General features: G+C 39.1%; 1 protein-coding gene across 7 annotated transcripts in view; it reads left to right on the top strand.

Annotated features, from left to right (window-relative positions):
• Positions 1-13,471, top strand: part of sorcs2 (sortilin-related VPS10 domain containing receptor 2) — a 377,677-nt gene that overhangs the window by 338,183 nt on the left and 26,023 nt on the right. For all 7 annotated transcript variants that reach the window (XM_039609304.1, XM_039609303.1, XM_039609302.1 and 4 more), the window contains 5 exons: positions 1,346-1,525; positions 4,827-4,973; positions 6,958-7,060; positions 11,290-11,366; positions 11,568-11,659. In XM_039609304.1, the coding sequence (XP_039465238.1) occupies positions 1,346-1,525; positions 4,827-4,973; positions 6,958-7,060; positions 11,290-11,366; positions 11,568-11,659 (599 nt within the window). The remainder of the gene's footprint in view (positions 1-1,345; positions 1,526-4,826; positions 4,974-6,957; positions 7,061-11,289; positions 11,367-11,567; positions 11,660-13,471) is intronic.

Raw genomic sequence — 13,471 nt, 5'->3', positions numbered from 1 at the left:
GCCTTGCTTGCCTTTGTTCTGTCTACATTATTGCTTGAAGTTATACACGGATTCAGTGTTCAGTATGTTGCCCAAGGATACAAATGCAATACAATTACATTTTCCACACTTGGCCAGGTAGGCCTGGCTAACCTTTGTCTCTTAATAAATAAAAGAAGAATGATTCTTTATATACAAACATTGTCTCTCTCTTCCCATTCCCAGAGTAACAAATACAGCTGTATTTAATAAGCTGCTTAATACACCACCCTTTGCACCAACCTCACACTGTGGTACAATAGGTGTGCTGACATTGCCATAAATGGCAAAAGACTCAAGAGTCTCTTACAAGATCATACCATGTGTCCTGTTTAAAAGCTTTGTGTTTACAAGTGTTTAAGTTGTTAAGTCTTTTGTTGCTCACAGTTCTGTTGGATTTAAAAATCGAACAGCTTTGTTACTTTCAGGGAAGGATTAGTGGTTTTCAGGTCACAATGTTAATTCTGTACAGTAAAAAAATTTAGCTAAAAGCTACCCAGTCCTTTCAAATGTGTCACCATGGGTCCTGAGACAGCATCTGTGGGGTAATCAGTAATCCATAATCAGCACTGTGGCAATTTGCAGAAAGCTGCTGAGTGACTCAGAAAGAGTACCTTTATGAATATGAAGATCAGCATATGGCTTTCAATATTGGTATTGCTTGGAACCACCACCATAAATCTAAGGGTAATTGAGCTTGAGTGTTTTTCATAAACAAGATGGAAGAGTGTCAGTGATTATAGACACACCTTCATGGCTTCGTCTCCAAATGTTATGTTAATGTAATCACTAATAGAGAGAAAGTGCTGAGTTGCTCTTTGATCCTTCATTACAGTCTTTCATGAGTGATGAAACCATTTTCATCAGAGTCTCAAGAGCTTTGTCAGATACACCTAACGGTATTCTACACTCCTGGAAACAGTGTTCAGTGGGTAGAACCCTTATTCGTCATCTCCCCCGTTTTCTGTTGAGTTTTTACTCACTCTCTACGTTTGTATTTATCCGATTATGTTCCCTGGCTTGCTGCAAATCACTGTCAAAGTTCTATGAATTACACTTGCTTCTGTTACTGATTTATCTATTCTCACTCTCCTTTTCTTTATTAAGTATCTTTTTCTGTCTTCTCTCCATCTGTCATTACTTGCTTTCATTTTCTTTGTCAGTCTTTTCTCTTGTATTCATTATCTGTCATTATTACCTTACTATCTCTTTTCTTTCTCTGAACTAAGTGAGCTTACTTTATTCTCTTTATTCAGGTTCCTTCTTTTACTCTTCTTTTCTCTTGTTTCACTCCCAAGAGCACTAATTTTTCTGTTTCATTCTCTAGGATGTTCAGATAGTGAGCACAGATGAGAACCAGGTCTTCCTCGCCCTCCAGGAGTGGTACCAGTCAGACACATACAACCTGTACCAGTCAGATCCCGAAGGCGTCTACTACTCCATCGTCCTGGAAAATGTTCGCAGCACAAAGCAGCCAGAGGAGAATGTTCTCATTGACATTCTGGAGGTAAGATGGGGTTGTAATTTTAAGGCACAAAGACTCAAAACAGTGTAAAAAATGATTTACTTGTCAAATTGCTATTATTTCTCTAATGAAATAATCCAAAGCCTGGGCAACATTGTTAGCAACTGTATTATAATACACAACCAGTACAAGAAAAACAGAGAATATTGCTAACCATATCATTTAGTGTAATTTATAAAGGAATAACAATAATAGCAGTCACAATAATAATAGGTTTTGACAGTATATTACCATCGTTGCACATGCCATGGTAACGTATCTGCATGAAATATTTGAATGAATTTGACCTGAACATGCGCAAAGTTTAAAGTAGAAAAGAGTAATGTGAATGTTGGAAGCACTTTAACTTTTTGTTGTGAACAAACCAATGTTCAAATTAGTTTCTTACTTCAAAAGTCTCTCTGTTGTTTCCTTTCTAAACTAAACACCAGTTTCTTGACTCTTAATCTTAGTACATGTTTTAAAGTCTTCTGCTTTTATATGTGTCCCTTATAAAGAAGTCGGGCTAAATAGTTGTTATAGTTCCACAAAACAATATTAAATAAAGAGTTTTGTAAGCAGACCTGTGGGTTTAGAAGGGAAATAGGGAGGAAAAAGGAGGAAATGTAAAAACTATTTTTATGCCAGAAAATTCCTGTTGATTGCAGAAGGGGTACACTGTGTCCTTGTAACCCACCCATTAATGCACCCCGTTTGGATCTTTTAATCAAACTGTTTTCCAGCCCAGGTCATGGTGGTGGCAGGCAAAGCTACAAAGCTTAGGAAACTGGGTCCTTTTTTTCTGGACAGCTCTTCTAACCCATATTGAGTGATCAGGGGACATATAAACCCAAGTTAAATGTTAATTCCTTACTCTTCTCCCAATTAAGCATCCCAGGAAAACGTTCACATTACAACATCTGGGAACCATCCTGCATTAGGCTCTTTCTCTCTGGATTGTGTGCAGGTGTAGGATCTGACTTACCCTTGTCTTCATTTCACTTTGTATGTTTAAGGCAGCTATGCAGTTGTTCATTTGTGTATGTCCTGAGTCTTTTGCCAATTTCTCCAGATAAATGAGCACAGAAGACATGACACAAATGGAAGAGGAAGAAAGAGACAGGGAGCATTAGAGGGGAAAGAATAGGCAGTGGATCATCTCCTCCTTCCCATGTGTCATCCCTTGCTCTGGGCTGCGCTTTCGTCACAGGCTGTAGATATTGATAGAGAGGCGAACAATATATGTGGGATGAATAAATAGAGATTGAAGCAGAAGGAGTATAAAATACAGACAGGAAGATGTTTGAAGCCAGAAGTACAAAGAGGATACAGGCAGGCTTATGTACTTTGATTTAAATGATTTGTTTCTCTTGTGTGAACATCAGTGCCACTAAGAGCTGAGGAAGTCGGTAGAAGCAGACATATCTGACATGCTGCCTGGCTTGGTCTAAATGTCTTTGTTCATTATGTTTCAGTCTTTAATATTTTATCTTCAGAACCTAAAGCTAACAATATCACAGCAGCAAAAACTATGCAGTAGATATTGATTTCTGTGAATTAAACTTTAACAGTCCAGTGGTTTAAACCCTAATGATGGTTAAACTGCATATTCTATTTGATATTATGACTCAGACTCTGGAATTCAAAGTGAGGTTAAATTCCAGTTAAAACTGTTTTAGATTCCTTTATCTGGATTACAGGATATAACCAGTACCGGTAATATTAAAAACTGAAACAGCACACATAAAAAAGCAATAAAACAAAGTGTTAATGTCTGTAGCTTCTTTTCCTTATAGGACAGCAATGAGGTAAAACACATACTGTATATTGTGGGTTATCACACCCCTGCATGCCCTGGCTGAAGAAACCTGTATTCACACCTTTAAGGTAGATGATGTGATGACATATGCACAGCTCTGCCCGCACTTACACAACCCTGTCATCGCTGTCATCCCTCAGTTTTGTAGCTGCCCTTCACTGAGCTATGCTACACAGAGGAGTATCCTGAAAATGTACCTCATTCTGCTCCTTGAGGGAACAGAAGTTCCCCCTTTCACACTTCCGTTCCCATTTTACTTGGTACAATGTATGTATGGGACATATATACAGGCCCCGGAAAGCAGCCACCAGACCTAAGTGGGACCACCAACACCCTAGTGCATTGTAAACTAAGCAGAAAGGACAAAATAAGGTAATGAAGGGGCGATCACTTCTAAGTGATAGAACTGAACATGTTTGCAGTGATGACCTACTACTACTACTAAATATCATCCACAATGACCCCTTTAAAAAGAGCCCCTGAATTTCCCATTTCTCATTCATTACCTCATATTCAATTCAGCGTTATTTATTTAGTCCGCGTTATTTATTTAGCCCCAAATCATCAGTCGCATCAAGGTGTGTTCTATTACAAGACCGGGCAACATAACAGAATAAATACCTAAAATAATACAATAATAATAAATAAAATGTGCTCTCACACCCCGAGGCAAAGAGAGACCCTTGGAGCGTTATGCCAGTAAACCTTCATAATCCACTGGGAGAGCTTCTGTTTAGACAGAGCTCTGCCACTGGCTGGATTAGCAAAGCAGGCAATCAACTGGTCAGATAAACACACATTCTGAGTCCAGCCAATGTATATATGCAGTACTCACACCAGACACAGAGAATGCAGCCTCCTCTGCTCCTCAGAATCCAAAGGAGGGAGGCAAAAACTCAGAAGCTCAAATTTCATAGAGCTACAAGCCATAGGAATAACCTTAGGTAAATGCTACATTCGTGCATAGTATAACTCTGAGGCCAACAGAAAACTGTGTGCAAGAAGGCAAAGCATGAAGGTCACCCACTGGCTTTGTAGAACCCAAAGCAAGAAGCAATGCAGTCTCATATGAAAGGAACATTATATATACAAACTTAAAGATTCAGTTGGTGCGCTTACATATAGATGTCAAATAAAATTTAATGATAGAAAAGGTAAGACCTTTATCCAGCAGTCCCTGCAGGAATTTCAAAACATCCACAATAGAGCACTGGAATGGGAGAATGCGTCGGTCCTGCGTCCTCAACATTTCTTGAAGTTCTTCTGAGGCCTAGTAATGAACCGAACCTTGAGGCCTGGAGTTCCCCCACCCCTGCCCTAGAGGGAGCATCTGACAGAAGATTAAGAATAAGCAGTAGTTAACGTATATACCACATTTTATTCAAAATGACTTGCATCATGTTCAAAGATTTCTTTAAAAGGGCAACAGAAATAACTTTTTGCAAAATTAACCCAAGCTATGAAAAATCTATCTCATTCTGTCAGGTACGCGGAATCAAAGGAGTCTTTTTGGCAAACCAGAAAATTGATGGAAGAGTGACAACTGTAATAACTTACAACAAAGGACGTGACTGGGAACCCTTGGCCCCACCTACCACTGACATGAATGGCAAACCCGTCAGTTGCAAAGCGGTAAGCACTCTTCCAACCAAACTAGTCTGTACCCAATATAGATTTTTACAAACTACGTTAGTACTGCACGTAGTCATACATATTGTACATAATACTAGACACTTGGCTTAGACTTTGTATCTATAAACTGAAGTGCAGATGCAATCTTGCACAAGCAGCAATCAATCAGACTGTTCAGACCTGTTGACTAGGTTGTTCAGAATGTAAACATAAAGTAAGAGAAGGAAGGATGAGTGTTGTACATTGAAGGATGTGTTTGAGATGCCTGCCTAGCTTTGCCATCCATCTTGTCAAAGTTACTGCTGCAGGGGTAGGCTAGTCAGCAAAGAGCAATGAGTCACCCGCAGTCTGATATCCATACATCATACCTCGCAGGGAGATAGAGGGGGTATGAGTCTGTTTTATTTGAACCATTGCTTCAGTCAGCTGACACATCTGGAGGTAGGACACAGATATCAGTTCGAGACTCATTTACCATCTCTGAGCCATGCATGCATGTGGTTGGTCGCTCTGATATTGACCTCTCTTCCCTTTAGCCTCTTCCATTCCTCAACAGAATTACCTTGCCTGGATTCCAGTTATTACATCTATCAGTCAGAGAGGCAGCTTTATTTCAAAAGCTGACATCACATGTATCGCCTCACTGACATCACAACTCACAGAGATAGACAAAGCCAGATAGCAGATGTACTATCTACTACCTATGTGTCAGTGTAACAGGCACATGCTGTCAGCTGTAGCCATTACCTGACAGAGACTGGTTAAGAGAAATGACCTCTATACACAAGAGAAGTTTATCATTTCTGAATGTGGTGTGTTGTAGTTTGCGTGCTCTACAAAGCACCACAAAGAAATGTAGAGATGCTAAAAGATTTCTATATATTTATTGAGCAATTCCGCACAAAGCACATATAGCCAGACACTGGCAAAATTACATAGGATATAAAAGATTAATTTGTTCCCATTCTTAAAACCCATTCCTATAAAACTCCTACCATTAATGATTGCGTCGATCTTAAATATGATCAATGTAACATGCTACATGCCACAGGCTTTTAGGGTGGCAATAATTAAACCATTACTTAAAAAGCCAGCACTTGACCCAGCTGTTTTAGTTAATTATAGGCCAATTGCCAGCCTTCTTTTTATTTCAGAAATTCTTGAAAGAGTAGTTGTAGAACAGCTAGCTGTAGGTACAGTCGGTACAGGTAAAGTCAGACACACTAACATTTTTTAAAACAGTGCTTAGACAAACAGCACTACACCTCTGGTGGTACTTAACTTACACTGCTGAAGAACATGTCCTGTGCTGCCTAACCAACAATTTGTCTTCACTGCTTTGGAATCTATGAGAAAGCATACTGAAAAATCTATTCTGGAATAAACCAAAGTGATGTAATATACTGTTGGTAATTCGTAAAACAGAGATGCATCTTGGTGAGTAATGATCTGATGCAACCAACAAGTCTTCAGGTTCTTATAGATCAAACTTGCTTTCCAGCTGTTTGCAAATACTGGTTTTTGATATATTATCAGAAAAAGTTCATGACAATCTTTTGTGCAAAACAATACATTTCTATAGAAACTACAGTCAACACCCTTGGCATTAGGGTTTGAAGCCACAAGTGGAAATGTAATTCATAGAATGCCTAATGTTTGCACTGGTGAATCTCCACTCTGATTCTCATATTTTAAATGAATTATCATTCATTAAACATCTATCACAAATACAATTTGATTAACAGAACTAAAACCCGTTTGAACTGAGCTGAGTTTGCAGTGGGATAATCAGGTATCTCTGTCGTAAGACTCATTAAATATTGCTGAGCGAGTGCTCAGTGTTCAGTAGACCCACTATTTTACTCTAAGTACTTTGGGCCACATTCTTTTGTTGAGATATATTACTACAGATGCATTTAAACATTGTTTTGGTGGGTGGATCTGAGTGCTTCCTAAGTTCGTTCTACATGTGTCCCCTCTGCAGCCGGACTGTCACCTCCACCTCCACTTGCGCTGGGCAGACAACCCCTATGTGTCTGGGACTGTCCATACCAAAGACACTGCTCCGGGTCTTATTATGGGTGCTGGTAAGTAAACCTATTTTTATTTATGTATTTTTTATGTGACCCTCCTTCACTTGTTTTCACTTATTTAACTTGTTACTTGAGTTTTCTAGAGGGGTAGGCTGTGTCTTTGTAGATTTAGAGAAAGTGTATGATAGGGTGCTGAGAGAAAGTTGGGATTTGCAGAGAAGTATGTGAGGGTGGTGCAGGAGATGTATGAGGACAGTAAAACAGTGCCAAAGTGTGTCATAGGAATAACAGAGGGGTTCAAGGTGGCTGTGGTATTAAATCCAGGATCAGCTGTGTGCCCCTTCTTGTTTTCTGTGGTGATGGACAGGTTGAAGTCTGGCAGGAGTCTTTGCGGACTACGATGTTTGCAGACCAACATTGTGATCTACAGGGTGGGCCATTTATATGGATACACCGTAATAAAATGGGAATGGTTGGTGATATGAAAGTCCTGTTTGTGGCACTTTAGTATATGTGAGGGGGCAAACTCCTCAAGATGGGTGGTGACCATGGTGGCCATTTAGAAGTTGGCCATCTTGGATACAACTTTTGTTTTTTCAATAGGAAGAGGGCCATGTGACACATCAAACTTATTGGTAATGTCACAAGAAAAACAATGGTGTGCTTGGTTTCAACGTAACTTTATTCTTTCATGAGTTATTTACAAGTTTCTGACCACTTCTAAAATGTGTTCAATGTGCTGCCCATTGTGTTGGATTGTCAATGCAACCCTCTTCTCCCACTCTTCACACACTGATAGCAACACCGCAGGAGAAATGCCAGCACAGGCATCCAGTATCCATAGTTTCAGGTTAGGGTTAGGGGTTAGGGTTAGGGTTCCTAGATGAACAGTTTCCTGGAAAGTGGATTGGTCGTCGTGGGCCAGTTGAATGGCCCCCAAGGTCTCCCGATCTGACCCCCTTAGACTTTTATCTTTGGGGACATCTGAAGGCAATTGTCTATGGTGTGAATATACGAGATGTGCAGCACCTGAAACTACGGATACTGGATGCCTGTGCTGAAAATCTGACAATATTTTCTGCATTTATAAGTTCATGAATTTTGACAACCCCATTGACTGAAATCCAGTACCAAACCATCACAGACGGCTTTATTGTTCAGTGTAACAATTATTCCAAACAAACTGCCAATGGAGTAAAAGCATAGCTAGTTATAAAAACCCCCCACAATGAAACGTTACCAGTCATGTATTGGCCTCCCCAAAGCTAAGACCTCAACGCAATTGAATCCGTGTGGGGTCATCATAGCAGAGAACAGAGCAAAAACAGCCAGTATCCCAAAAAGATCTTTGGAATGTCCTTCAAGAATCAAGGAGAACTATTCCTGAAGACAACTTAAAGGAATGACAAAAAGAAAGCTTGCCTAAGAGAGTTCAGGCTGTGTTGAAGAATAAAAGTGAAGTTTGTTACAACTGAACAAATTCGTATTTTTGTCTTTTATATTGTATTTCCCAGCAATTTCCCATTTTCCTATCAAAATATAAAGAAATATGGTGTGGCTCAAGGTTTTTGCATGGTATTTATGTAAAGAGTTTGCCTGGCTAGGCAAGAAAACCCCTTTCCTCCAGAGAAAAAATAAACTTCATTTAACAAGGGAAAAGCTTTGGCTGTTCCTTTCTGTCTGTGCAGTGTTTGAGTATAAAACCACACTGCTTCATGCCTGGGGACTTTAACACACAGAGGAGTTCACTAAACTGCCAGCAATTTTATTTATTGGATACTTTACTATATTTATCTTTGTGGGGGCATAGCTGACAGAAAGCAAAAAAGGCTTGAAAATGAAATTAAGTCAGTGAGTAAGCTGCCTCTGTGTGTTTGTGAAAAATAGAAAACAAGCCATTTAAGTCATACTTTTGATTTTCTACTAAAGCCCATTTCTGTTAAAAAACCTCTCACAGAAACAAAGAGAAGACATACACACAGTATGTTTTTTGAATTGAATTTTCTTTTATTTATATAGTGTCAAATTACGATAACAGTTGCCTCAGGACACTTAATTAATAGCTGCAGCAAGGCATGCCGTGCTCTCCAGCTGGGACCACCCTTACACAACCACAACAAGAACAATGGGACTATATCAGAAACTGAGTGACTCTTATATGGCCCCCATCTCCAGCATTGCCTTAAATTCTTTGAGAACCATTTTGCTTTGGTGTTTTTGCAGCCTATAGGGTTGTGACTGAACTGTCAGCCTTGGGAAAGTTACCAAAATATGCTGAGGTCAGTGCAACCTGGCCCCAGAGAAAAAACGCATCAGAAAAGCTCAGTTGTAACTTAGCTATATCTGCACTCTGGGCCGATGAGAGATGGTTATCACAGGGAAGCACATTCACCTAGCTCACCAGAGACACAAGCTTCGCCTTCTTCCATGCTTTTAGGAAGTTGAGGTGGTAAATCTAAGTTGCTCTGCCTCTGTCAGTTCACACAACTTCATATTAAACATTCCCCACTTGGGAATATGTGTGACCTAAATAGGCTCTTGTCTATTTAGGTAGAGCAGAATAAGTTCATCATAAGTTCAACTGACTTGGTCCCCTGTAATAAAGCTCTTACCTTACCGAACAGTGTACCCTGCTCTGATTCTGATGCAGAAGATGACCTGAAACAGTGAGTGGCCATGCCACATATAGCAACATAGTGGAGTGGCATAATCCACCAAAAATAGCACAAAATAATATAAATGTGCACTCTGGTGAAATGGCACAATGAAGTTCATAATAAAACACTTGACTGGGACTTCCATGAGGGTTAGAAGGTGGTGAGGTGATTTTGGCATAGCCACTAGATTAACCAGCTGGCATTCAGCACTGGATAGGCAACACTAGCACACATCCCTCCAAATGCCCGGCCAGTAAAATCAGGCCTATTCTTTTCATAGTTTACAGGCCAGGTATGGGTTTGTAATGGGCTGCCTGAAAAGCCATTTCCCAGCAGCTCTTCACCACCAGCAACTGGTGTTCTCTTCACCAACACAAGTGTCCCTCTCTACCGTATCACATGACCTCACATCAGCATTCAGAGCACACCCTCAGATATTGCCCCACTAACTTATTTTGTCCAATCTGTACTTAGAATCAGTGCATGCATACTGTAAGGCATAGTCATGATTTTGCCCTTATATTTAATTTCACTGGCACTATGGGATACATTTGCACATTCCCATTCACACACTTAATACTCACCCACCATGCTTCAACCGAATTCCCGAGGCAAACCAGATTCTGGTTGATTCTGGACTGTGTATGGCCCTATAACCATAGCCTACGGCAGGGGTGGGCAATTCCAGGTCCCGAGGGCCGGTGTCCCTGCAGGTTTTAGATCTCACCTTGGGTTAACACACCTGAATCACATGATTAGTTCGTTACCAGGCCTCTGGAGAACATCAGGACATGTTGAGGAGATAATTTAGCCATTTAAATCAGCTGTGTTGGTTCAAGGACACATGTAAAACCTGCAGGGACACCGGCCCTCGGTGCCCACCCCTGGCCTACGGTATACCACCTTGGGTCCTTACTGGAATCGTGTATGACCCTCATAGCTTGGGGGAAGGCGACGGAGGCCTGGAGACGGGGGCAACCTGGCCCCCTCTCCACAAGTGGACACTTATTTAGGAGGTACCAGGGCTGCCCACTTCTCCAGCACTCTTCCACTGATATCTGAAAAAAATAACCAAAAACTAACCTTTAAGCTTCATTGGCTAAATTCATTTTTCACAAAACATACATCATACGTCTGTATAACCTGTTGGGGTCTTCACTGGTTGTCTGGAACCTTTATAGCAACAACATTACCAAAAAAGTTATTAAAATTAGTGATGTGTTACTGAAGTACACGCATTGTAACTACATTTTAATTAAAAAAATAAGTACAAACTCTAAACCCTTAAGACATTTGGGTTTAAAGCATAACTTAACTAAATCGGAAAATATATTCCGATATTCAAATATACCTCTACAGGCTTTGATCAGAGAAAGAGATAAATCCTCTTTCGTATCTTAGCTAATTTTGGCAGATTCAGAATTCACACCTATTCTCTCCTTTTGGCCGAATGTGAAAAACACAGCAATAAAAAGTTCTCAAGGAGGAGTGCTCAACCTTTGTGACTTTGTCTCTTCAGTTATTCCCTTTCTAGCATCCCTAACACAGTTTGAATCTGTTATTGTTGCCTGCCCCTTGTGAGCCTTCATGCCTGATAAAATTCTCCATTCCTCATTGTACCTTCAGGTAACCTGGGCTCCAAGCTAGTAGAGTATAAGGAAGAAATGTATATCACTTCAGACTGCGGAAAGACGTGGAGACAGGTACACATCCTCTCTTTTAATTCTTCTTTTATACTGCTTCACTGTTCCCATCCTTACCTCTCCATCTCAGCTTTCCACTGAGGAGAATCTGAGAGGATAAAAAATTATATATATTATTATATTATATCTATCATTTCAAATCATTTATTAGCCTGTCACTGTCATGCCTTTTATTATTTTTAAACATGTTGCTTTTGAAAGGTGTTCGAGGAGGAGCATCATATCCTGTATCTGGACCACGGTGGTGTCATCGTTGCCATCAAAGATACCTCGATTCCCCTGAAGATACTCAAGTAAGATTACAGACAAAGACAGTAATGCTTATTGCATGCTGCTGCTGTAAGACATTGTTTAATGGAGTGTGATCTTTTCATGATTGGCTTCTTATTAAAGCCTTTTAGTGTCACCTAAATCAGTTATGATCGATATAATGAAAGTTAATGGAATGATTTATTCTGAAATTCACTAGTAGCAGTGATCATCTGTTAGAAGCCTGTGACAGTCAATCAATAAGTATGCTTTTAATTGTAGCCCTAGTTTTATATGCATGACTGACAAAATGAAAAAAAAAAACGACTAAAAAATCAAGGAGATGTTAAATCAACAGGAGACAAAAGTATGATAAAATGAGTAACAGTAAAGAAACACTAACTCCAATGCAGTCAGTGGATGTTCATAATGCCATGCGATCATTGGCATACAGACTTTGAGATATTTCTACCCTTTTTCCAAATGTAACATCCCCTGCAAAGTAGTAAGTGTTGGGTCCATTTCTTATATAAATGTTGCTTAGTGTAACTGCATACTTGTAGATTTTGAAAAAGTTTTTATTTCTGGTACTGTACCTTGAATTTTTTTAAACGATTCTCTCTCCTTCCCCTTAGTCCACAAATACAGTTTTTACCTCAGCAAGATAATATCTCACTGACCTTAATAAATAAGGATAAAATAATGAGGGTGCATAGATAAGGAAGTGCTCAGGGAAAAAAAGAAAAAGGAAAAGCATTTATCACAGATTTAAATCAAATGACTTTTCAGATAGGAACAGAGTCCTTGACATTCTTCCCTCACTTTGGCTTGGGTAAAAAGGGAACTTCTTAAGTGATGAAAATGTGAATGTTCATTACTACCGCTTCATTATGTAAAATCACCATAATGTAATCTGATATTTCTGGCTTCCAAGACTCCCTTTGTTCTGGAGTCAGAAATTAATTCCATGATCCCCCAAAATTCTCACTTTCACGACTATGTTATAGTAGTGAGATAAGAGTGAGAGCTACACACTAAACAGTATTGTTCAATTTTCCAATTTTAAGTTTTATTCGTATAGTGCCAAATCACAAACACAGTCACCTCAAGGATGCCTTATATTGTAACATAAAGACCCTACAATGATAATAATAATAATAATAATAATAATAATAATAATAATAATAATAATAATAATAATAATAATAATAATAATAATAATAATAATAATAATAATAATAATAATGATACTAACAAAATACAATTTTGTTGTTTAAGTTGCCGGTCACATTTACAGACTTTTAGAAAAAAGGATAATTTTTCAGTCCTGCAAGTCCTCATGTAGCCTTTTTAAAGCTATAATTCTATATCCAAGCTTGATTTTTATGCTTAATTTAGCTGGCATGGCAGGGTAATGTGCATCTGCCAGACAAATGCCAAAGCCAAATTAAAGTTTACTCTTTGCAAACTGGGTTATTATAATCAATCATTCCTTCAATGGAAAAATAATGCATGCCACTTAACCATATTAACTAGCAATGTTATAATAAAGGTCTAAAGGTTATTCCTTTCTTTTTTTAGTAGACTTGAGACTTGTTTCCATGAAAGTTTGGTTTTATTCCTATATTATTTTAGGTGATCCCTCCCAAAGCATCAGTTACTGCCAACCTTTTCTGATACGAATGTCTTTAAAGAGGTGCTAGATATACCCTTTCCATATGCGCCTTGAATGCTGAAATATCATACACATGATGATAATAGATGAAGCACTACAGCACTGGCATTAGTGGATTAGTGCAGTACATCTTATTTTGTATCGTTTTTGTAGCTGTGTATTTAAACTTTGCTTCCTTTGG

Source organism: Oreochromis aureus, linkage group 3 (assembly GCF_013358895.1).
Source record: "Oreochromis aureus strain Israel breed Guangdong linkage group 3, ZZ_aureus, whole genome shotgun sequence".
Classification (NCBI taxonomy): domain Eukaryota; kingdom Metazoa; phylum Chordata; class Actinopteri; order Cichliformes; family Cichlidae; genus Oreochromis; species Oreochromis aureus.
This window is presented reverse-complemented; position numbering and strand designations above follow the sequence as displayed.